Source organism: Ylistrum balloti, unplaced genomic scaffold, assembly GCF_031769215.1.
Source record: "Ylistrum balloti isolate Yb309-2 unplaced genomic scaffold, AGI_CSIRO_Ybal_v1 Utg370654, whole genome shotgun sequence".
Classification (NCBI taxonomy): domain Eukaryota; kingdom Metazoa; phylum Mollusca; class Bivalvia; order Pectinida; family Pectinidae; genus Ylistrum; species Ylistrum balloti.
This window is the reverse complement of record NW_026782397.1, coordinates 535,429-561,776: the sequence shown is the minus strand read 5'-3', so window position 1 is coordinate 561,776 and position 26,348 is coordinate 535,429. Positions and strand designations below refer to the sequence as shown.

Here is a 26,348-nt window from a genome sequence, read left to right as displayed (position 1 = left end):
CAGAAATATCTGTCTGTCTAAAATGACATCAACCCAGGCTAGAGGGCCAGCAGATCTAGAAATTTAGAAATGTCTTACAAAAACAATATTAAATATGGCAAGTTAATGACGTCACCTAGACAAACCTGTCACATTAACATCTGTATCAAATAATTATTAAATACAGAACAAAAGACAGACACTGCATAATTCCTCCCACGTTTAAATTCAGACTTTAATATAATTCCACCTCACACTGCCTTTCCTCCAAAAGTTTATTCAAGTTCATCATTTTGTCCATAAGGTTTGTTTTTATCGTTTCTTTCAGACCTATCATTACAGTGAAATACTTGTCATTTCCGCCAATAGAAATGGGATTTTTCTTGATGACAAAAAAGCATTTATGTTAACGACTTTTCATGATCTTCCGATGACTGTGTTGATTGTAAAAAATTAATTTATGCGTGTTTTCTTGTAATAAAACAAATTATTTGAATATGAACAATGTATATTTTCAAGTTGTATCTCTCATATGGAAGGGTCATAGGATAATACATACAGAATCGTATGTTAAGTATACTTTTACCGGTATTAAAGCTGTAACAGTAGAGACTTGTACACGTGTATTCAGTACACTAACGACTCGATAGTAATTACCTGAGTGAGACCTCGCCGAGTCTTAAGAAACGAATAATAATACACAGAAACGCCGTCTGTAAATAGAAACACTGGAGCTGTATGCATCACCGTAAGCATTATTGCCGGAGGTATACGTCTCTCTGTGTATATGCCTATAGACTTGGGAGGGATACCTTTACACCCACACGCACACGTACATATACATACAGATAGTACTGATGTTTACATGGGTGTTCGTGTGTGTGTTTCCGGAAGGTAAACATACATTTCAATTATTTTGGATGTGATTTAAACATAACGTTGAGTATTTGAAGTTGTCGGATAGATTTTTACACCCGTGAAGGTTTAGGATTCTTCGGTCTCTACGTCTATATCGTTCCTCAAATATATGTATACATGTTTAGTGATGTTCGTCTGTTGTTGAAGCTAACGGGCTGGTACAGAGCAGGTCTCACGTGCGCACGGATCGAAGCCATTTATCGATCTTTGGCCTCCTGGTGTCACACTACACCCCAGCGCATACCGTTGTCAGCACACGGCATCAATATTCATGAAAATCGCTTTTCAGTTACGGAAAAGGATGATTATAGAAGAACTGAACAACACGGACTCCGTAACTACAGTTGCTGGAGCATTTTGATAAGGTGTTTGTGATCATGGGCTCCGCTGTCAGTGATAGACTGGCGTCGCTGGTGCTTGTTCGGGAAAGCTTAGAAGTCAAGGGATAGTCAACAAAGCATGTCAAGTCAACCAAGGCCATATTCGCTATTTACATGCAAATAAGCTTCTAACAGATGACACATGTAGCGTATATATGGCTGTAATCTATAGCAACGTCGCTCGCAACTCTACGTCACGATTGCCAAGATGATGGTAAGCGTGTGTGATGCTATCAGCGGCACCATGCGTTGACATTCATCTGGCCGTTTTGAGAAACCATGGACTACAGTTCCAGCACAGACGGGGAGTGTCAATTTCTTTGGAATATCGTGTTTTAGAAATATAAATATTGGTTGTGTCTCTCTCTATATATATTCCATGTGTGAGTATTTTGTGTAATTTAGATTAAATTTTTTAACAATTACAATGTCGGCAAATAATACCACAGTGGCCATTACCCAATGCTCGGACGATAAACGCTGGTATACATTTCTAGCGTCCAGCCTTATCACCTTTGGATTTGGTCTGTACATAATTCTGTGTTATAGAGTGTTACTGCTCTTTTTCTGTCGAAGAAGGAAACATGCTGGAGTCGCGAAAGTTTCCCATCAAAGTGGACCTGTACCTATCCCCGGGGGAAAGAACGTGCCAGGTTTTATGAAAACCCCCGATCCTGAAATAGGATGGATGACCGAAGCCAAGGACTGGGCTGGAGAGCTGATCTCGGGACAAACTACGACAGGGAGAATACTGGTAAGTGTGTTAAGTAATCCTGACAATATTGACATTTGTGATTGACCCAAGAGCCATACATTTATTGTGTTAGGGCCTTCGAATGTGTTTTCTTCTCCAGTATATTAGCTAAAAATTATAACCTCACTCCGGACTCCTGACGCACTGTCAGCCTAACAGAAAAATAAGGGATTTTTTTTCTATCTATTTAGAATAATTACAAATCAAATTGACTTAACCTCGAACATTTTATTTACTACATGGATGCAGGTTAAGTTATAAAGAAACAACAAAATACAAAAACAGTTCAATTTTGCAGTACTCCTTTAAATAAATAGAATTTGACAACTTTCATGAATACTATAGTATTTGAACTGCCGGTTTCTGTCATAGTGGAAAGGTGTCAAAGCTGCATACTACAGGTGTGTATGGACAACATGAAAGGTTAAGGAGATACATAATGCGATTGTTCATTTTTACTTAGTTAAATAATGACATGTTTGTTTATTTATAGTTAAAACTCTTTATAGCGTCAATCTATCGAATATTTGGCAATATAAAAGGCATTGTATTGATCGCGCTTCACACATATGAGTTCATTACAAAGATGTTCATATAGTTTAGTCACACCGGAATGTCATAACTTGGCCATGCCACATTTTTTTGCAGAGTTTGGTTTGTCTCGACTGTGGTACATCTTAGTCTGTAGATGTGTATCAACATTTTAATCAATGTAAGATATCTTTTTCTCGTGTTAGGGTTGAGACGGGGTTCTCTTTTTATAACTATGACGTCATGTCAACAATGCAAAACACTTTGACGACACATTTATACAAAGACCAGCAGAATGTGAAAAAAATAATCATTCGTCCCCATGTTGATGAATTACGAGGACCTCAACCTTTTGGGGGAAGATTTTGAAGCAACAAACACCAAACAAGCCTCTTACAACTATTTGCAAATCTGACCACCCTCCCCTTCGCCCACGCGTTGAAATCTTTTTATTTCATCGGGATGAAAGATGATCAGTAAAAAATAAGACAATGTGGCAAATGAAAGGCGGTGCATTATAATCAATATCATTGTAGTGTTACAAAGGAGTGGTGTTATATCGAGGTTATAATGCAGAATGACAAGTGAGTGGTGTTATATCGAAGTTTTCATGTAGAAGGACAAGTGAATGGTGTTATATGGAGGTTTAAATGCAGAATGACAAGTGATTGGTGTTATATCGAGGTTATAATGCAGAATGACAAATGAGTGGTGTTTTATCGAGGTTTTTATGTAGAAGGACAAGTGAGTGGTGTTATATGGAGGTCTTCATGTAGAAGGACAAGTGAGTGGTGTTATATCGAGGTTTTAATGCAGAATGACAAATGAGTGGTGTTATATCGAGGTTTTAATGCAGAATGACAAGTGATTTTTGTTATATCGAAGTTTTCATGTAGAAGGACAAGTGAGTGGTGTTATATCAAGGTTTTCATGTAGAAGGACAAGTGAGTGGTGTTATATCAAGGTTTTCATGTAGAAGGACAAGTGAGTGGTGCTATATGGGGGTCTTCATGTAGAAGGACAAGTGAGTGGTGTTATATGGGTTTTTTCATGTAGAAGGACAAGTGAGTGGTGCTATATGGAGGTCTTCATGTAGAAGGACAAGCGAGTGGTGTTATATGGAGGTTTTCATGTAGAAGGACAAGTGAGTGGTGCTATATGGAGGTTTTCGTGTAGAAGGACAAGCGAGTGGTGTTATATGGAGGTCTTCATGTAGAAGGACAAGCGAGTGGTGTTATATGGAGGTCTCCATGTAGGACAAGCGAGTGGTGTCATATCGAGATTTTTACTGTAGTGTGATAAACGTGGGATATGATACCGGCCTTTTACTATATGTATAGAATGACAAACGATGCATGTATTTGAAAGGTTTGACGACAGCTTGTTACCTAGAAACTTCAGTGAAAATGCTATAAATATATGCTGTTTTTCGTTATTTGTGTATGCGTGGGTTGTTGTATATATCCGGTTTCCATGACATTCGTGCCGTTGAATGGATTAATTTCTGAAAAAAACTGTAACGTTTGAAAAGGTTATTAGTAAATAGATATGCACTAGATTGACGTGTTACGTAACAAGGTTTTTGGTGATCAAAATACGACCACAAAATTAGTCAGTCGGAATCAAAGGCTAAACTTAAATCAGCATCACAGAAAGAGTTACGAAGCATGTCAAAATTGCTCTTCAATTCAAATGTACTCGAAGTAAGTAAGAAAATAGCGCCCAGGTGTGTCCCGTATATATACCATCTTGACATAAAATAGCGCCCAGGTGTGTCCCGTATATATACCATCTTGACATAAAATAGCGCCCAGGTGTGTCCCGTATATATACCATCTTGACATAAAATAGCGCCCAGGTGTGGCCCGTATTAACACCACCTTTTCCTGAAAAAGCGCCCAGGTGTGGCCCGTATAATCACCACCTTTTCCTGAAAAACGCCCAGGTGTGGACCGTATATATATACCACATTTTCCTAAGATAGCGCCCAGGTGTGGCCCGTATAAACACCATCTTTTCCTGAAAAAGCGCCCAGGTGTGGACCGTATAAACACCATCTTTTCCTGAAAAGGCGCCCAGAATTGGCCCGTATAATCACCACCTTTTCCTGAAAAAGCGCCCAGGTGTGGCTCGTATAATCACCACCTTTTCCTAAAAAAGCGCCAAGGTGTGGCCCGCATATATATATACCACATTTTCCCAAGATAGCGCCCAGGTGTGGTCCGTATAAACACCATATTTTCCTGAAAAAGCGCCCAGGTGTGGCCCGTATAATGACCACCTTTTCCTGAAAAATCGCCCAGGTGTGACCCGCATATATATACCACCTTTTCCTAAAAGCGCCTAGTTGTGGACCGTACATATACCATCTTGTCCTATAATAAAACTGATGTGGCCCGTTTACCTTCCTGTCTTAAAACAAAACCCTACTATGGCCCGTATACCATCTTATCCTAAAGTAGCACCCTATCAAGGTCTGTATACCATTTTGTCCTAAACCAGCACCCCGGTGTAATCTGCATATCTTATATCTTGTTCCAAAATAACTCTCTAATATGAGTAACATCTTGTCCCTAATCAATCTAAATTAACTACACGCGCAGTGTTACCCGAGTATCATTCGTTCCTTATAGACAATCCTATGGTAAAACATATTCCCTGAACAGCGCATACTGAAAGCATTCCTTATTGTCGTGTAAATATCTCATTTGGAAATCGCCTACACAGTAAATAAAATTTAATATCCTTCTCTGCTGGCTAAATATTACAAACACATTTACATGTACAAACTACCTCAGTTGTCTGTGTTTTTGTCTGAGAAGTGGTTACAGAATTACTCATTCTGAAATGAGCTTGTCTTTTTTCATATCTTGACAATGAAAGTAATATAATCCATTACAGCATTTGTTTTTCAACTTAACAATTAAATTTAAAGGGAATTTTAAATAGGTTTAAATTTTTCAAATAACTTTTTCGCTGGCACACTAAACCACGTCAGCAAGTGTTCTATTGACAATGAGAAAGAAACTAGGACGAGTTGATAACAACGATGATTAAAAAAAGGTACCGGGACTTTAACATTTTCAAAAGAAAAATGATACGTTACGAAAGGAATCGGTTTAAAATGTAAGTGTAAATGTTGTAAAAGGTTTCTGAATTTTGAATTAAAAAAAATTGTACAATATCGACAGTCGTTTAAACCTTTGAAATACAATATTGGCATTTTTGCTTTACAAACACAATGTCCGAAGTTCATTACCTTAGCACGTAAGTGTGTCAGTATTTACGAATAACAAGTCTATAACGACTGTTTCTATGTATACATGTCACTACATGTGTTAGTAAACGGTGTCCATGCTTATACATACTATCTATTATGGACTGGGGTAGACAGATGATTATATTACGCACATTAAGATATTCTTGCTCTCATTGGATAAGATATCGTCACATGCAGGACTATGTATAACACAATAAGACAACATGCGTTTAAATTTAGATCAAACGCACAAAATGAAATCTGGAATCACTGGCGAAACTTATGGACGGACAACCAGGATCAAATTGCAATTCAAACACGCTGTCCTTTTTTCACAATAACACATAAACCTCCCTTTCATTTTGAGAAATAAAAACAGTAGATAAGAAGCGAAGATTTTGTATGATTAGGATATGCAAACCGGCCGAACAAGTGCTCATCTGGTCACATTATACTGACAACGGTCAATTCTTGTTCGGTGTTAGTGTGATCTACAGTATGACGTTACGGTGATGTGGTGATGTATCAGTCTCAACACTTTTCATCTACTATATCTACTGGATATCTCCAGTTGTGACGGAGACTGGATAACTGGATATCTCCGGTTGTGACGGAGACTGGATATCTGCAGTTGTGACGGAGACTGGGTCACTAGATATCTCTAATTGTGACGGAGACTGGGTCACTAGATATCTCTAATTGTGGCGGAGACTGGGTCACTAGATATCTCTAATTGTGACGGAGACTGGGTCACTAGATATCTCTAATTGTGACGGAGACTGGGTCACTAGATATCTCTAATTGTGACGGAGACTGGGTCACTAGATATCTCTAATTGTGACGGAGACTGGGTCACTAGATATCTCTAATTGTGACGGAGACTGGGTCACTAGATATCTCTAATTGTGACGGAGACTGGGTCACTAGATATCTCTAATTGTGACGGAGACTGGGTCACTAGATATCTCTAATTGTGACGGAGACTGGGTCACTAGATATCTCTAATTGTGACGGAGACTGGATATCTGCAGTTGTGACGGAGACTGGGTCACTAGATATCTCTAATTGTGACGGAGACTGGGTCACTAGATATCTCTAATTGTGGCGGAGACTGGGTCACTAGATATCTCTAATTGTGACGGAGACTGGGTCACTAGATATCTCTAATTGTGACGGAGACTGGGTCACTAGATATCTCTAATTGTGACGGAGACTGGGTCACTAGATATCTCTAATTGTGACGGAGACTGGGTCACTAGATATCTCTAATTGTGACGGAGACTGGGTCACTAGATATCTCTAATTGTGACGGAGACTGGGTCACTAGATATCTCTAATTGTGACGGAGACTGGGTCACTAGATATCTCTAATTGTGACGGAGACTGGGTCACTAGATATCTCTAATTGTGACGGAGACTGGGTCACTAGATATCTCTAATTGTGGCGGAGACTGGGTCACTAGATATCTCTAATTGTGACGGAGACTGGGTCACTAGATATCTCTAATTGTGACGGAGACTGGGTCACTAGATATCTGCAGTTGTGACGGAGACTGGGTCACTAGATATCTCTAATTGTGACGGAGACTGGGTCACTAGATATCTCTAATTGTGACGGAGACTGGGTCACTAGATATCTCTAATTGTGGCGGAGACTGGGTCACTAGATATCTCTAATTGTGACGGAGACTGGGTCACTAGGTATCTGCAGTTGTGACGGCGACTGGGTCACTAGATATCTCTAATTGTGACGGAGACTGGGTCACTAGATATCTCTAATTGTGGCGGAGACTGGGTCACTAGATATCTCTAATTGTGGCGGAGACTGGGTCACTAGATATCTCTAATTGTGACGGAGACTGGGTCACTAGATATCTGCAGTTGTGACGGAGACTGGGTCACTAGATATCTCTAATTGTGACGGAGACTGGGTCACTAGATATCTCTAATTGTGGCGGAGACTGGGTCACTAGATATCTCATGTTGTGGCGGAGACTGGGTCACTAGATATCTCTAATTGTGACGGAGACTGGGTCACTAGATATCTCTAATTGTGACGGAGACTGGGTCACTAGATATCTCTAATTGTGGCGGAGACTGGGTCACTAGATATCTCTAATTGTGACGGAGACTGGGTCACTAGATATCTCTAATTGTGACGGAGACTGGGTCACTAGATATCTCTAATTGTGGCGGAGACTGGGTCACTAGATATCTCTAATTGTGACGGAGACTGGGTCACTAGATATCTCTAATTGTGGCGGAGACTGGGTCACTAGATATCTCTAATTGTGACGGAGACTGGGTCACTAGATATCTCTAATTGTGGCGTTGTAAAGGAAATTATGGATTATTAAAGCAGAGATAGATTTATTTCAAATGACGTAAAGTTTTTTAAAAGTTCAAGAGATAGAGAAGTTCAGAATTGTATTAGGAAACGCCAGGCTTGAACATCTTATAGGAGTAATTATATACATTGTATTATCATATACTTTGGTTTCCGTATTGGGACATAAATCGGTCTCCCAAGAATGTCGCTTCTACAGCAATCAGACGTCGATCACTTGGTACCTATTCTACAGAAATGAAAAATTTTATTATCATTTCTCATTACTATACCCGTGTAATGACTAATTAGAATTTAATTATGCAACATTTGATTAAAGAATATATTGTCGAGGTTCTATGGCACCCGTGTTTCCCTTTATTTTGAAATTAATTTATTTTAGGTTCAAATTAATTTGATCAGTACTATCCAGTGTATCACTTTGAAATGAAACAATGTTTGTTGATTGTTGTTGTAACATCATTACCACTTTAATTATTCAGGATCATGCCAAGCAATATATTATGTTTATACCACTTAATGATTACATAATGTCAGTCTAGTGGAACTTTTTTCTTTTGTGTTTTGTAATTATTTATGTTTATTTTTCATTACTCTCTATTCTGCAAAGTTGCTTCCTAGTCAGCTTTCTAAGCTCGTTTGCAAAAGAACGCTACAAAATATCGAATGACTTCATTAAAGAAAGAAATGAACTGCGATGACACTTTTGAAACGACTCTATGAAAAATGTTTTGATAACTATCAATATTTTGAGCGAGGAGACCGAGCGCCTGAACATCACGTGACTTCCGCTGCACTTCAACCAGACCAAAGGACGATAATGTATATACAACGTGAGGTCTTTATATACCAAAGGTGACATGTTTATTGAAAAAAACCCAAAACAAAACAAAACAAAACAAAAAAATAATAAGGTAAGATATTTTATCAACACTACTTTACTATTTTATACTAATATCCTAATGCTTTTAGTAATAAGTGACATTTTACAAACAATTATTCAGATTCCGTGAATATGGTATTTACGTCCAGTAATAAAACCGGATTTTAACCATGTTTCATATTTTATTGTCGGATTAAACCACAAGAGTTCCACAATCTTGTTAGTCCCCAGTCCGGGAAACGTAGTACGCCATTTTGGCCACGGGACAGCCAAACGTGTGTTTATTTTCATGGTTACACACTTTTTATTGTACAACATAAACAGATTAGATTTTTTTACGATCTGTTGATCGAATTTTTCAGTGTGACTTTAAAGAATATTACTCTACTGGCAGTGATATTTCAGCCGCGTGGGCAACATGTAGTTTACGGTGTAGTCAACGATGTTTCGAGAGGAAATTTCTATTTCAAAAAATGAGCATTTTTTTATTCCAAGAATAACTCAGTGTTTGCTGTGTCAACAGGTCACTGTGCAGATGTGAAGATCGGTATTGCAGAGGTGTTTGTGCTAATTTGGTTTTGTGCGTTTCTAAAGGGCAATTGTTGATTTAGCAATTATATAGTGGTGGGTCCGACATCCCTAACTAATCTAATACAGAGATGACCAGTATATCTAAATCATTAGTATCAGATTACCTTGTGTCAGTTACATAGGATTAGATATTTCGGTGTTGTGTACTTATAAATTTGTTACAGATATTTTAGGTATTGGTTTAAAGGAAAAGAACTACAAATTCTTTTGGTGTATAGTGTAATCTCATTTCATATTTAGTAAACAAGAACAAAAACAAACAAATGAATAAACAAACAGGCAAATCTGAAAGCTAAAATCATCAAATTTAGTTTCGGATAATGTATTAAAAAAGCGAAATTCCAGATGACAGACTCATTTCGGCTCTGCTCATCATTGGGTTGATATTTGGGAAAAAAAAGGTAAATGTCGCCAATTGAGAGTGTTAAAGTGAAATGATTGTATACCAACGTGTGAATGACGCGTTAGATATATGACATATTCGATTAATTCAAGGTTCTCATCGTGAGAGCCGGGATAGAGACACCCAGCTATGACATTTTATACGGTATAAAACGCATCGAATTTCATACTCCCAAGTAAAAAAGACTTTCTAAAATGTGACAATTGTGATAGTAATAAAATTTTCAGTCTGTCCTATCAACGTATATCTCTTATAGTACAAATGTGTGCATTTGCCCCACTTTTAGGCTGTGTAATTATGTACTCATAAGTGCTATCTTTATTAATCCTTTAAAAATCATTATTCATAATTAATTAACCATGGCACGAGTAACATATTTAACCTGGTTAAATACAGTTAAATACAGATTACCTGGGTTGCAAGCATTATCACTGTTATAAAAGAAAAGCAACGAGTTCGTTAGAATTTAATTTTAACTTGTGTAAAGTTTCTTATAACCCGTATAACAGGTCTCGGGGTGAAAAATAGTATTTACATACATATGAAATGTAAAAGATATTAATTTCAACAAAATAATAGGTTTATATTTCATTACATTGGACATGCCTGCGACAATTGAAAACTTTTACGTCATTGATAATTTAAGCATAGCGCTAATTATGTATAAATGACAAAGTATGCATCATTTCCTGAACACAGTGAAATTTGTCTTAGCAAGGTCGCATGCTGTTTTTGTCTCTTTTCAAAATATATAAGGGAAAAGGTTTATGTTAGCCTATTTTCTTATTAACAAAGGAAACTTATATCCTTGTGCTGCCGACATAGTATTTTTTGTCTACCTTTGTTCGTGTTTACACGGAACATACGTCACATGTCTACAACACAAAGCACCTTCGGTATAACTGCATTCCTCATATTAAATCCGCCAAACACTCACTGTTTATGACACGACATGTGATGATTCATGATGGACGAAGAACGAAGGACAAATGTCCCTAAGATTTCATGCAGATATTGCATTATATATGCGGTGAATGCACTTCAAATCTGAACAGCCTGAATTATACAGAGGCCGTGTTTATATAGATATAATTTTATTTACTACTACCACGTCAAAATACGTATATATTTTCCATAGAATGAAGGTAATTTTGAAAATATTTAAAAACCACATGTGTAATATAATCAGTTACGTCTCTACCTACACTCTTCCGAGCATTAAAATGCATTTATCGGGCTTGAGTTAGACTATCTCTGTCGACTGGGGTTTGCAAGGTCATATATGATGATGGAGATGATGAGGTCGTTCTGGGGTCGTCACCTCCAATTCCACGGTATCAAGACGATACAGTTGACTGAACATTATGATTTCTGAGGTTTCTATTTGAAAAGAGCTACAATGGTTTCAGTACAACTATGTTAAGTATTAGTTACAGTCAAATTAGAGATATTTACAAAAAGACATGCTTTTAAACAGAGTACAATGATATGTTTTCTAGACGATTTAAACGCAATGCGTTTTATTTTTCTCCTAATTTCGAACGGTGTTAAGTAGTAAATTATCTTATTTGCTATAAGTAATTTTGAGATTGGGAAGACCATGCTGCCTTTAGTAATTAATTAATTGATTAATTTGCCCATATAATCTATGTCAGAGAACCATATACTCACGGTATAACATGCAGACGCCGAGGTCGACCTTGATTTACGTGTCGGGTGTCCTGGATGATTGTTAACCTTGATTTACGTGTCGGGTGTCCTGGATGATTGTTAACCTTGATTTACGTGTCGGGTGTCCTGGATGATTGTTAACCTTGATTTACGTGTCGGGTGTCCTGGATGATTGTTAACCTTGATTTACGTGTCGGGTGTCCTGGATGATTGTTAACCTTGATTTACGTGTCGGGTGTCCTGGATGATTGTTAACCTTGATTTACGTGTCGGGTGTCCTGGATGATTGTTAACCTTGATTTACGTGTCGGGTGTCGTGGATGACGTGTCGGGTGTCGTTAATGATTGTTGACCTAGATTTACGTGTCGGGTGTCCTGGATGATTGTTAACCTTGATTTACGTGTCGGGTGTCCTGGATGATTGTTAACCTTGATTTACGTGTCGGGTGTCGTGGATGACGTGTCGGGTGTCGTTAATGATTGTTGACCTAGATTTACGTGTCGGGTGTCCTGGATGATTGTTAACCTTGATTTACGTGTCGGCTGTCCTGGATGATTGTTAACCTTGATTTACGCGTCGGGTGTCCTGGATGATTGTTAACCTTGATTTACGTGTCGGGTGTTGTGGATGACGTGTCGGGTGTCGTTAATGATTGTTGACCTAGATTTACGTGTCGGGTGTCCTGGATGATTGTTAACCTTGATTTACGTGTCGGGTGTCCTGGATGATTGTTAACCTTGATTTACGTGTCGGGTGTCGTGGATGACGTGTCGGGTGTCGTTAATGATTGTTGACCTAGATTTACGTGTCGGGTGTCCTGGATGATTGTTAACCTTGATTTACGTGTCGGGTGTCCTGGATGATTGTTAACCTTGATTTACGTGTCGGGTGTCGTGGATGACGTGTCGGGTGTCGTTAATGATTGTTGACCTAGATTTACGTTTCGGGTGTCCTGGATGATTGTTAACCTTGATTTACGTGTCGGGTGTCGTGGATGACGTGTCGGGTGTCGTTAATGATTGTTGACCTAGATTTACGTGTCGGGTGTCCTGGATGATTGTTAACCTTGATTTACGTGTCGGGTGTCGTGGATGACGTGTCGGGTGTCGTTAATGATTGTTGACCTAGATTTACGTGTCGGGTGTCCTGGATGACGTGTCGGGTGTCGTTAATGATTGTTGACCTAGATTTACGTGTCGGGAAATCATAGACGTTTACCATTCTGGAACAGGTTGCCTCTTGACTTTGTCTTTGAATTGATATTTTGTGAAAATGGTATTTTTATATTACCGTTCTTGATGACTATGCATTTTGTCTTCATTTTATTAATGTCCCGAGACAAAACAAGTTTCTATTTCACCAAAAAATGAATTAAATAATTGACTCGCTGTAAAGCAATAAAGCAAAACCAAGTTTCCATGGAGTCGCTGGTTTGATCATGCTTAAATGACCCTTAACGACGGCGATACATACAGACACGTTTATTGACAATATTGAAGCATGGTGAATTAAGAAATTTATATCTTTATACATATGATGCTGGATTTTCTTACGAGATAATTCTAGACATTCAACCCTTCCAGATGTAGTTGACAATACGTAAAAATGACTAAATATAGTCATAACCTAATACATTGGAAAACTTTCCAGATTACCCAGAATCCTGTCAGATCGGAAGTCAACAAATTATGCAGTAATGAAAACCATCATTGCCTTTATTTAATTTTCAGTGATAACATTATTGAATTTCTAAACCAGGTTATCGTATCCCTTTGTGGATGTTCTGTTTCAGTAATTGCTGTTAAACGGGTTATAATTAGATAAAATCCCCTCGCCTGAAATTGAAGTTTAGACACCATCTCTATTTTAAGTTTGCATTTTGTGGTCGAAATATTTGACATATTTGAAATATACACAATGACTTTACTTGAAGGGAATGTGGGGTGGGGTGTGTGTGTTGCTCAAGTTCACCTCATGAAAGAGCTGATGCATTATAAACAATTTCTTGTACAAAGTGCCCTAGACCTCGGTTTACGAGCACAATTCGTAACTCTAGCTTTAGGCAACTTTAGTTTAGAAAATGTCAGACAAGACTTGGGCATTACATAAAACAAAATAATGAAATATCGATTGATAACTAAGGCCCAGACCAGATTCTTTGTCACTCAAACACGGCTCGCCAACATTGTTGTCGAAACACAAACTCCTGATATACACTCTCCTAGCAAGTAACGGTCGTTTCTTGTTGTTTATACTCGACACGTAAGATACTTATATAAATTTTGTAAATAAGTATTTTGTTTTCTGTTGTAGGTTGGATTGGTGTTCATGCTAAGCATTGCGTCCTTGATCATCTACTTCATTGACGCATCCCAGTAAGTGGAATTTTGTCTATGACTCAAATTTATATGATTTCTCTCTCTCTCTCTCTCCCTCCCTCCCTCCCCCCTCTCTCTCTTCCTCTCTCTCTCCCTCCCTCATATCTCTCTCTCTCTCTCTCCCTCCCTCTGCTTGACCGATCGAAATGAACATCCTTGATTTAACAATTTATTTCAAAGTTGAACTTTATTTTACATTATAAAAATACTACCTGTTTAGAGGAATGTCCTTTTTTCTTTTGATTCAGTTTGAATGCGTCTACACTGTAGCAAATCCTCATAGAATGAAAATTCAGTCTGTAAGGATGAGCATTATCTACTGATCTTTCTAACATGATTTTAGAGACGTATTCTAGAGTTAATGTAAAACCTGTGTTAAGTTTGTTATCTCACAGCTATATATATATATATTACTTGTCTGGCGGTTTGATGATCTATACACACGAAATATATAAGTAATATTCTTTGAATAACGAAAAAAGTCTAGATACAATCTATCAAACAGTTGTTACACATAACAATAAACTCAAAATTATTATCACTTCAAATGACAAAATCTGAAATGAAGCGCAGACTTTGTTTTATTTAAAAAGTTTCAGAAATTATAAGTAAACTTCAAGTCGGTTGAAATAATATGAAAATTCACGTTGTTCAGATTTGAAATGTTTACTATACTTTTGATAACGGTACATTGATAGTTTTGCTTGGTTTTTACGATGCGTAAACAGTGAAATGAATAATTGATTATTGAATATGAAAACGATATGTTTACAATTTGGGACAATTATAGTTAGAAAGTGTTCTCAAAACTTTCAACAAATTATGAAGATATGAAGATGACATGTTCCATAAATTGAGTTTAAATGTCGTCAAACTCAATTTTTTCATGTTATGGGTTGTGACTTGTTCGGTTGTCTACAGTCTGTCCTAAGATATGCCGTATTTGTGTATAACTGAATCGGCTACACAGTAGCTAACTCTTTCTGAAATAGATCCATGCAAAACTTTTCTGAAATGATTATATATTGCATATTCCCTATGAACTAACTCATGATGTTTTATTTATAGAAGTTATTTACATGCTTATGTGTTATTTATAGAATGTAAGTTCGTTGTATATTAACAGTGTGTTGAATTGTCTTAAGACATCACTGGACCGTTAATATACCTGATAGAGCGTAACTGATGTACGTTTTAAATATAACGCATTCTAAATAGTGCACATTGAAGTGTATTAGAATTCGCTGAGATGAACCTTAATCATATTGATAATTTTGTTAAAACTAATAGGAATGTGATGATTTAGTTAAAGGTCTGATAGCACAGGCTTTTTTATTGAACAAGTACAATGAAATGAATACTTGTACAAACATTTAGTTTTAGTGTCTAGTTTACACAGAGTCTAGTTTACACAGAGTCTAGTTTACACAGAGTCTATTTTACACAGAGTCTAGTTTACACAGAGTCTAGTTTACACAGAGTCTAGTTTACACAGAGTCTATTTTACACAGAGTCTAGTTTACACAGAGTCTATTTTACACAGAGTCTAGATTACACGAGGTCTATTTTACACGAGGTCTATTTTACACGGGGTCTAGTTTACCTAGGGTCTAGTTTACCTAGGGTCTAGTTTACACAGAGTCTTTTCTGTAAAATGCTTTCACCTAGTTCAACAAATATCTCAATTGTCTTTGTCGTGCTTTTCATTTGGCTCAGAAACTATCTATTTACACAGAAACTACCCATACATATTGAATATATAAGTATAAAATTATCTGAATCTTTATGGTGAAATATTTCTGAGTTTAACACCTCTTTGATACAATAACTGACGATATACTCTTCAAATGAACAGAATCAGCTTTAAATGTAGTATTGTCATCGAGAATGCAAGATATGAAAAGTAGCAACACAATTTTGCTTTACAAATCCATAGAGCCTATTGGTGGTATAAGTTTTTTCTATAACTGTTCAACAAATATCTCAATTGTCTTTGTCGTGCTTTTCATTTGGCTCAGAAACTATCTATATGTTTGACACTATGTACAAAGAAACTACCCATACATATTGAATATATAAGTATAAAATTATCTGAATCTTTATGGTGAAATATTTCTGAGTTTAACACCTACATAAAAATTGCTTTCCTTTGATACAATAACTGACGATATACTCTTCATTTTTCATCTATGAACAGAATCAGATAACAGACTCAGTGATAAATGTAGTATTGTCATCGAGAATGCAAGATATGAAAAGTAGCAACACAATTTTGCTTTACAAATCCATAATGCCGGCGCCTTTCTGTCTCTTGGCGCTTGTTTGCAATATGACCTGTTGTTAAAGCGGTTCAAATTGACCTACTTTTTGTGTGAACAACTAATTGTTAACAATGTTGTTTTTTTGTGTCTTGTGATCGAATTATGTTTAATGTTTATGATTAAGATTTCCATTTTGACAACGAAAATTTCGTTGAAATGGATGGTCTGACTCTTTACCCAATATTTGATGGTAGTCAAGAACACTTATTACCGAGGCAATTGGCTTCGTTGTCTGCAGCAATTAACAGTGTCAAATGTGGTTTTACTTTCTCGGCCTTGGCTAATCTGTCAAGGTTAATTATGCTATATTTTCGTTGTCAAATATAATTTTCACTTCCAAAATTTGTTACATTGTCAATGTCTATTAAAATGTCATCTTTTCATCTTTGACTTTAAAATATTATTTTCTCACTTGTGGTTTCATTTCCAAGGAGAATTATATATTTTCATCTTTGACAAAATTGTTAAATGCAATATAATTTTAACAGCATTGAGTATATTTTAACTGCCAATATCATAATTGATTATATTTATAGAACGTTTTGGTCTTATATGGTATTCATAGAGAAATAAAGAAGTGCCCTAACGTATTGAAGCTTTGTCAGCAAATTAAACCAAGTACATTTTCCTAGTCGATGCCGCGCAGGTACCTCAACCACGTGACGCCCGGCGGGCTAATCAGGACTTAATTAAATATGCAACATTATGCATCGCCATTGGCAGAGAGACGCTCGAACATCCACATATTGGAACCAAGCGTGCTCAAAACGAGATTGAAAATGAAGGTTACTTGCACCTCATTGTCCTATTATTACAAGCGTTTGTTTGTTGTAACATCGCTGTCTTCATAGACTCTTAACATTAGATAATGAGGTTTTTGGAAAGTTACTTTTATTTTTTTCTACAATACCTTTAGATGTAAGGAGAAATTGTTTTGATTCAGCATGTGAAAGCGAACAAAAATAACTGAAAAATCTGAGAGATGAAAAATGCGCTTTCCTTGAGATTTTTTTCGCCTGTACCTTCATCTATGTAGAAATTAATTCTTTATTATACCTGACCGTGTACAGTACATTTGTACATTGTGTTTTTGACCCCTATTACAGGTAAAATTCAGTCAGTAGCACACAGATGATACACACGCATGCTAAAAAATGATAATTTTTTTGGGGGATTTGTTTATGTCAAATCGTAATTACTCCTAATCCACGAAATTATTAACAGATAAAAATTGACATAAACTTTAGTAAAAAATGGATTTCAGGAGAAATGTATCTAACTAAACTAAATTAAGTGCAAACGAAAAAAAAAATAGTTTTTTGCAAAACCGCGAAATCTAAACCCCACGAAAATATATATGATTTTACAATATCCTGATAGATAGATGATTGACATTCTTTTTAATTGCACACACACAAACACAAAAAGAAGTAGGCTTGAATAAGTGATGGCAGACTTCCATACAATCAGTCAGACATAATTGGGAACGTTTTGATTAATATGTACCATCTCACTTTTCATAAAGTTCACGACGCGAAACATTGACACTATAGCAGAAATTCGTGAATAAATGACAAGTGATATGAATATCTTATGTCACGTTGCTATGTTGTTCGTGTTGGTAGCCATTTACAACTTGGGTTTGAAATGCTCCATTGAACATTCTCAGTTCTGTTGTTGGGAAATTTCAGCGGATCGATCCTGTGACTAGGGCCCTAAATAACAATAATAGAAAGACAAATATTAAATGTGACGTCATGACATTGTTGAACTTGTTAAATATGTCTTATTTATCATTAACCTATAGTTTATGTGGTTGAAATGTATTCAATCATAGGAATTCGTAAAACCGACGTTTATCATTTCCGTGAAATACGCCATTTGCTAATGATAGCTCAGTCAATACCATATTTGAATCTACAAATGATGTCTAATGGTGAAATAATTGTCATTTTGAAATTTTCACGTGTGAAAATATAAGTGTCAGTGGTTGTGTAATATTGCTGTACTGTCAAAAACACATCGTTATATGTATACAGTACATTTCCTAATCTGAAACGGTTTCTATAAAGTCTCTTCTACGAAACGACAATTGCTTATGTACGAAATGCATGTAAAATTCAATTTGGCTTTGATCAACTTTTTTATTGTTTGATAAAGTGTTGCGACATTAGTAAATTCATGTTCGGTTGACAATGCTGTGGCTTTCGTTGTCTGAAAATTGTGTTTCGTAGTATGTCAATTTTCCCTCGCCGTGGTTTCAGTTTCAATGTTATTCTAATTATAAAATTTTGAAGTAAAATTATTTTACTCCGAAACAGTAGTCGAAGCATTAAGTGCTTTGAAACGAAATTAGATTTATGAAACATATCTCTTATTTGGAACAATGTCAATAGATTAGAAAACCATTAAGTGCTTTGAAATGATATTGAATTTACGAATTATATTCTTTATTTTGGATCAACGTCAATGTCTGATCTACTGTGTACATTTCACTCACTCCCCCCCCCCCCCCCCCCCCCAATGAATAAGAGGTCTCTGTCACGGGATGTCATGCGTACTCGGCACTTCCTCTAGCGATCAGTGTTCAGTTAATATGTCTCTTTGCCTTCAGCTCTGCCATTTTGTTGCATGGATGGTCTTTTGATAACACAATACCTGTACAACGTTTTTTATAACTTCTGAAATATGCTACTTTAATCAGTATACAATGGCAAGTCTGTAGAGACTGTTTCACAAAACATTAAAGCTTGTCATCACGCTTCACATAAACGACCATATCAGCGAAATAAATCTTACGTGGCAATATTTGCTAAATTCAGCTTAGGGACATTTAAGTGTTCATCTGTTTATGTATGATTCAATATACCGTATACCATATATATGGATTTTTATGATGTTTCATCAATGATACGACAGCTCTGAACGTAGCATGCTAGTTTAGATTACAACACATGGAAAGAGGTGCTGGTCGACTCTGGGAATGTAATCAAATTAAGATTTCTAGACGGACGAAATAACTGTTTGATGTAGTTTAATTTATTATTTGTCTCAACTGAAAATTTCAGGAAGTATTGCAAGCATGCATATTTAGAGGTAATAGTATCTTACCGCTTTTCGCGGTTAAGATATTGCACTATTTGTAGTTTTCTGTGTGAATAGAATATGTTGTCATACACATACAACTATTTTCTAGCGGTAGGACAACAAATCATATTTATTTACAGAATATAGGCACCTGTTCTGTTTGCTGTTAATATTGCAACTTTTGCGGATTGCAAATTCATCAATGCGCTTATCTGTTGAAAATAGTTTGATTGTACCAAAAAAAAAAAAAAAAAGTACGTTTACGGATTCACGTGGGTAAACTGAAGTCTGGGTTGAACACGCATCGTGGTCTGTTACCAGAGGGTAAAAACCCGCATGATAACGAAGGACTCCTGTCACAGCTGGCCTGTGTGTCCCTGGCAGCCGTGTCCTTCATTTACTTAAATTGTGAGACAATTTAGACAGAATACTAGAACTATTGATCATGGTAGTAGGGGTCGATGTCAACATCATCCTTTCATAGTGGATATCGGTTTTCTAGGGTTAGCAATATCACATGCTTATTGACTTACAAACTAAGGGACCTAGTGAATATAAAGGTTGAATATAACCAGAGAATGTTTTTTGCAGGTTTGTATGCACAAAATGTGGAAACAAACACGAATTGATAAGAATTATACAGTGTTATCGGAAGAAAAACTCCAGTAAAATATGTATGTTTACATCATCTATCTCTGATTTAATGGAAATTCTCTGTTTCATATGAATTACCACATGAGGTGCATGGAAATGTATTGTTCCCCCATTTTATGTTACCCTATATCACCAATAATATCCTATAATATTATTGCATAAATCGATTTCTGACATCTGTAGATGAATTTTTCATGTTTTCACGAAAGAGTAATTCTCCTAAACAAGCTATCAATTTAATGTATATATATAATGAAAATATGAACAGCTCAGTGTCCGGTTCACACGTGTTTCTGATTATTATTCTCATATATATATATATATAATGTAACATGATCATTTTGAGAGAATTTCTGTTTCATGTCTTACTGATGGCAACAACTTCCAATTTTCATCACGGAATCAACGTGTTTCAAGTCATTTTGTATACAATTAAGCCATTTCAAAAATTAAATATCTATTTAGATTTAGGAAACATTAGATATCACCAGTACTTGAATATTTCTACAATGTTCCGAGTTTTGATCTTTGTGTATTGTATATGTGGTTGAGTAACAGTTGATACAAGTTTTATGTTGTTAAGAACTAACCGGTATGTCTTAGTTATAGTACGGATCAGTTAGTAATATAAGATTGTACTGACTGTTTTACCAGTCACTTGGTTATTAAAACAATCACTAAATCTTTACTAAAAAGATATTTGTTGGTTGGGTTACCGCGTGTCAACAGTCAGCGTGATTTTGCAGTCTCCTTGTAGTGGTTGGTGAATGCCTCACTGAACAGAATGCGGAATACGAGAGACCTTCTTCATGCTATACAGAGTAGTTGCATAAAGCGTCTTGTTTAAGAGTACAGTCAAGGTAGCACAGACCGGTCCGTTTCTCATCTCGAGTCCGTGATGTGAATGCAGTGTTGACCATAAACCTCGAATCTTCACTTGAAGTTTGTTTTAGTTCAACGCCCCGCCTATTGATTTCTCGTCTGGATAGACAGCCATTGAGTACAATACTTTGAAATCTAGAATAGAAAAGTGGTTATGTTTAGTAGAATTCATATCATTACGAACTACTGCTGTAAATGTTGAACAGCTGTGATACAGTGTTATTTATCGGTCCCGTCATGTGATAAATCACAATGGTATGCTTCATGTAGAGGTTGATGGACTATCTCAGTCTTCTGACAAAGTTTTCATCTCCAAAACAAATAACGAAATAAAGGTTATAATCTTCATTTTCTCAGGATATACATGATAGTCAACGGCTAATCTTCTACATGGTCATTTTGTTAGTAAAATATACATGTGTAAATAATATAATAAAGTATTGTTTTCCTGTGTACCATAGGCAACACGTGTCGTCAACGACAGCTAGTTCAATTAATAATAGTTCCTGTTGTTTCAATAAATTTTTACTGCCTTGGTTGGTCATATAATGCTGCAATTTCAATTGACAACACTCACTTGACTGGCGAAATATTTATGTCACTTGGCACTTTTTCATGCTTTTCATTTTTATTTCTTGGCCCGTAAATACCATACGTCTCTAATTGCTATTAACGAGAGACACTAATCTGAGTACGTCTGTCTGCCGTCCGTCCATGTACAACGATTCAATATACCTTCAAGGTATACTTAATTGCTCGATTTCAACAAAGTCTAACATACACATGCAAAAGATCATGTCAGGGTCTATGTTTGGTAATTGAGGTGATTTATGTTCATTGATCCATGATTAATAATATCAATTTATTCGATTTTTTAAAAATATTTCTGATAAATTAATGTCACTTACATGAAAGGGATTCATTTTAAGTGTATTTAACATGCATATGTATAACTGCATGTCTGGGTCTGTGCTTGAAGGTTAATGAGATTCATACATATTTGCATATAGATATCGGGGCTGGTTTACTCTCACTATTCGGTTCTCGCTGAGTCCAGTATGCACATATATGCTTTTTATTGGAATAGATAACGGAATATGATTAAAACATGTTGTACTGACTGTATGTATATTCATGTATAAGTAAAGAAGATACCCACACTGGTTGGCGTAATTAGTCTCTAATTAATATTTAATTTGAAGAAATCCTTTGATTTCAACTAAGTTAATTTTTTTGATGTTAAATAGAAGCTCGGTACAAAAATGTATAGGACAATTTCGAAATCAACATTGCTTCCTGCCATGAACATGTAGACGAAAGAATTGATATATGCAAGAAGGTACACATAGTGTTGGTGCAAATATCTCTCCCCGGTGTTGTAACCAAGCGGCTGACACAAAGGTTGATATCACCGCTGTCAGAAAGGTATACATCAGCCGTGCAGATATTACACAAAGAACATAAAATGTTTCGAGGTCTACATGGATGATTGTTGTTGACAGGTGTGGGTTATTTGGCGGGGTCTCGACCCAAGTGCAATGTATGTTAGGCGAGTACATTCTGTGTGATCGGAACTCCAGTGTTATGGTTCTTTAGTACGATGTAAGAACGGCTATGTATTATTGTCTCTGTTAATTGATCATTTCCATATGACACAATAACAATCTCTCTGATACTGAGGCTGGAAAGCTGACCTAAACGTAATGTAATTCTATATAAAGTCTAATAGTATCCTTTCAAACATATTCTACACTCTGATTGGCTAATCTTTGCACGTGATCAATTATTGAAAATGTTTGTTAAATTTTACCTACTAAGATACGTGAAAATATGATTTGGGTGTTAAGATGCTTGAAATGAAAAAAAAATCGATATGATAATATTTCGCTTACAAGTTTAAATGTGGTAATTGGTGAACTCTTTGATATGCTTTCTTTATATCGGGTAAATGTTCCACACAGCTGCAACCTATTGATTATATTTTGAGTTTAAAATAACAATTTTTTCGATAAAATTAATAATCAGCCATCATCTAGTAAAGTCACTGCTTTCTGGTTTGAAAGCACACACCCTCCCCTTCCCCGACCCTTGTTTTCCTGAAGAGAGTGCAGTTAGTTTGCCTTAGTTAAAGAATTTCAGGTAACTTCAAATGAGATCATGCCAAAATCAGTCGCAAAACACTTCTAAGTAATGACTTTGTTAGAACAATTAATCTTTCTGACGTCATTCAACTTGACCTCATTTCAAGACGAAAATCAGCGTTAATTAGTACTGTTGATCCTATTTTAGGACAACTGTTACCGTTACTGCTGTAAAGGGTCAGCTAACATGCAACTTGAAGAACGGATCGTTGTATTATTGATGCTAAAGCGGTGTTAAGGATGATTTGTTGTCAAAGCAAAAGAGGTCAGCTTGACCAGGCTTTATTGAGTATGTAGGTCAATTGTTCTTTTCATTTCCAGTAAATTCTATTTTACCAATTCAAACTTTCAAGAACAAAGATAGGCATTATGAATTGGTCACTACAACTATGAAAGATTAAAACAGTTTGTTTTCATAAGTTTGATATGCACGTTCACTGTAGTCATGTGAAGGATTTTTTGGAAGGGGGGGGGGGGGGGGGGGGGGGGGTTGGAAAGAAGAGGAAGCAGAAATGATTTCTCGAAGATTTCTAATGATTTGACATTTATTTTACAGACAGGATGTAGAAACGTGCGAAGCATGGGCCAACAGTCCTCGACAACAGGTGGATTTAGCATTCAACGTATTTTTCCTGATTTATTTCTTTATAAGGGTATGTATTTGGTTTGTATTAAATTATCAATATGCAGATGTAATTGTGCCTGAACATTAACCATAAAGTTTATATCTTGATCCAATTCACGTGTGTGGAGTGTTATTATAATTGTCTTGTAAGCACACAAAAAGATACAATCTCAGAAAAAACAGGAGTTTGTTAAAGTCGCATCCGATATTTGGTCGCGGTCACAACGTTTGACCTAATTCTTTGTTTTTTATGTCACCCTTGAAATATAAAAACTTCATACATATTGAAAATTAAGTCATCCAAAGTAAACCTCAAGAAGGTCAATATTCGATGTCACAGTGAAGAGAATGAAATCATGCTTGTTTGCGAAAGTGCAAAATGACTGCCTATTCATCAAATGTATCTTTATTAGTCTAGCATTCCAAACACATTGTCGTAAGGGAAGATGAACTAAGTACTGAAACATCCTCACATCCAAACACACAAAGATAGATGCTCAAAACTTCCTAAGTAATGTTAGAACAGTCTACGTATTTGTGATGGACAGGTACATCTGCCACCATTATAATAGAAATGGTTTGTTAATCATATTGTTGGAGAGACTGCGTTCTATGTTTTTGATTAAGATAACAGAAACAAGAGTAAGGCAAAATTCTGTTTCCGCGAGGCTGGCTAAAACATTTGTATAACTAACAAAACATATGGATGAGAAAAATAGAGTTATAAAATTAAGGAATTTAGGCACGTTTTTTGTCTATATAAATCGACAGATTCAAGGTATTGTTCAGCTTTGTAAAAAAAATCCATCTTCCATTCTATATTCTTCGATGTCAATGCAGATCAAAGTCAATACAGTGTTGCACAGTGCCCTCAATATCTTGATAAACCATGAGTGATGATTATCTGACAAAGGATACCAGTAGGATGTTTTTTGTTTTGTGTTGCTATCCATTGGCGTCTGTTATTATCTGTTATTGCAACAAAATCATTAACACACATGAATATAATTCATGCAGAGGCAACAGAGTAGACATTTGGTAGGAAGTTGAAGTAATAACGTTGTGTCCCACGAAAAATTTCTCGTATACATTCACATTGTTAGTATACTTGATATTGTTAACAAATTAGCCCTACTTTGACATCGACCCAAATATTGCAACATCTTTAATGATAAAGCAACGCTCCTCTTCATAGGGTCCAGTATTTATGTTGAGGTCAACATCCGTATCAATATCATATCAAATGCATGAATACAACATGTATTCAGTTTTGACGTATTCAATCCCAGACTGCCTTTATATGAAAACGAGTTTGATCCATCTATATACCAGGGAGAAATTTCCTAAATTAATTTGACGTAAATATCATGTTTATTGTATCTTGCACTTTTCACATTCTGTCATCAAGATTAATAAGATGATTACTAAACTCATAATATGCCCATCCACAAAGATCCGATTGTCTCTAGATTGTGATCATGTTAAGCTGCCATCTTTGAAGAGATTTGTTTATTTTCGGTCATGTTAAATTCATCTTAGCCAGTGAAAACTAACGTCAATCTAGGACAAATTTTTAAGCGGAAGAACTTATCATCCTTTCTCATATATAACCTAAATTGGAGGCATAAAATTCAGTGGTTGCCTTCCTCAAATAGATGTCACTCTACGCATACAAAGAGTATTGTGAAGTCATATAAACAAGACGTGACGTTATTGCCCATCTAGTGACAGTTAATTTATCGCCAGTCGTAGCTATACCGAAAAGGTGCATAGAAAATATATTTATAAGAATAAGGTCATTAAGATACTTGAGAAATATATTCTAAACATTGTATTCATTGTCATATTGAATTTACCAATCTGTTTTACTGATTTCATGAGGAAATTTCCTTAAGACATAGGTCCACTAGATTTATAAATTAAGTTTCACATGGATACTCAAGTTAGGTCATCTGTTGCTAGCACAACATACTGTAAATACATTACATTTCACTGGAGTTTATTTTCCTTCATTTCTTGGATACGGCAAATATTTTTTTCATTTGTAAAACGAATTCCAAAACTATTATTAATGATATATTTCTTGAGTACCGTCATTCTTAAAATCTTATGACCATGAGATGGTAAAAAAGTGTATTTATTTACAGTAAAATGACGAGGTTGTCCATCCTTTAGATATATTTTTTCTGTTTATCAGTTTGTAGCAGCCAATGATAAGCTATGGTTTTGGTTGGAGCTCTTCTCATTTGTGGATTACTTCACCATTCCTCCATCTTTTGTTGCTATTTACCTGGACCGCAGTTGGCTTGGTAAGTCCTCCTTAAAATACCTCGATATGGAAGCTGATTTGGATCACAGAAAAAAAATGTTATTATGATGACTTAATATCTTTATGAGTACTAAAGACATATTCGAGCAAATTCATTTAGAAATTATCCTGAGTACCATTGCAATGTCTTAGCTGCAGTTGTTACATAGTTCCACGTACTTAATGATAATGAAAATAGGCATTGTGAATTTGTTACCTGGAGGTATCCGTGCCA

The 26,348-nt window shown here is 36.0% G+C and overlaps 1 protein-coding gene across 1 annotated transcript in view; it reads left to right on the top strand.

Moving 5' to 3' along the window:
• Positions 1 to 859: 859 nt before the first annotated feature.
• LOC132557274 (calcium-activated potassium channel subunit alpha-1-like) overlaps positions 860 to 26,348 on the top strand; it is a 92,073-nt gene continuing 66,584 nt past the window's right edge. The window contains exons 1-4 of the mRNA XM_060221762.1: positions 860 to 2,031; positions 14,031 to 14,092; positions 23,737 to 23,833; positions 26,003 to 26,114. Of these exons, the coding sequence (XP_060077745.1) occupies positions 1,705 to 2,031; positions 14,031 to 14,092; positions 23,737 to 23,833; positions 26,003 to 26,114 (598 nt within the window). The 5' untranslated portion in view covers positions 860 to 1,704. The remainder of the gene's footprint in view (positions 2,032 to 14,030; positions 14,093 to 23,736; positions 23,834 to 26,002; positions 26,115 to 26,348) is intronic.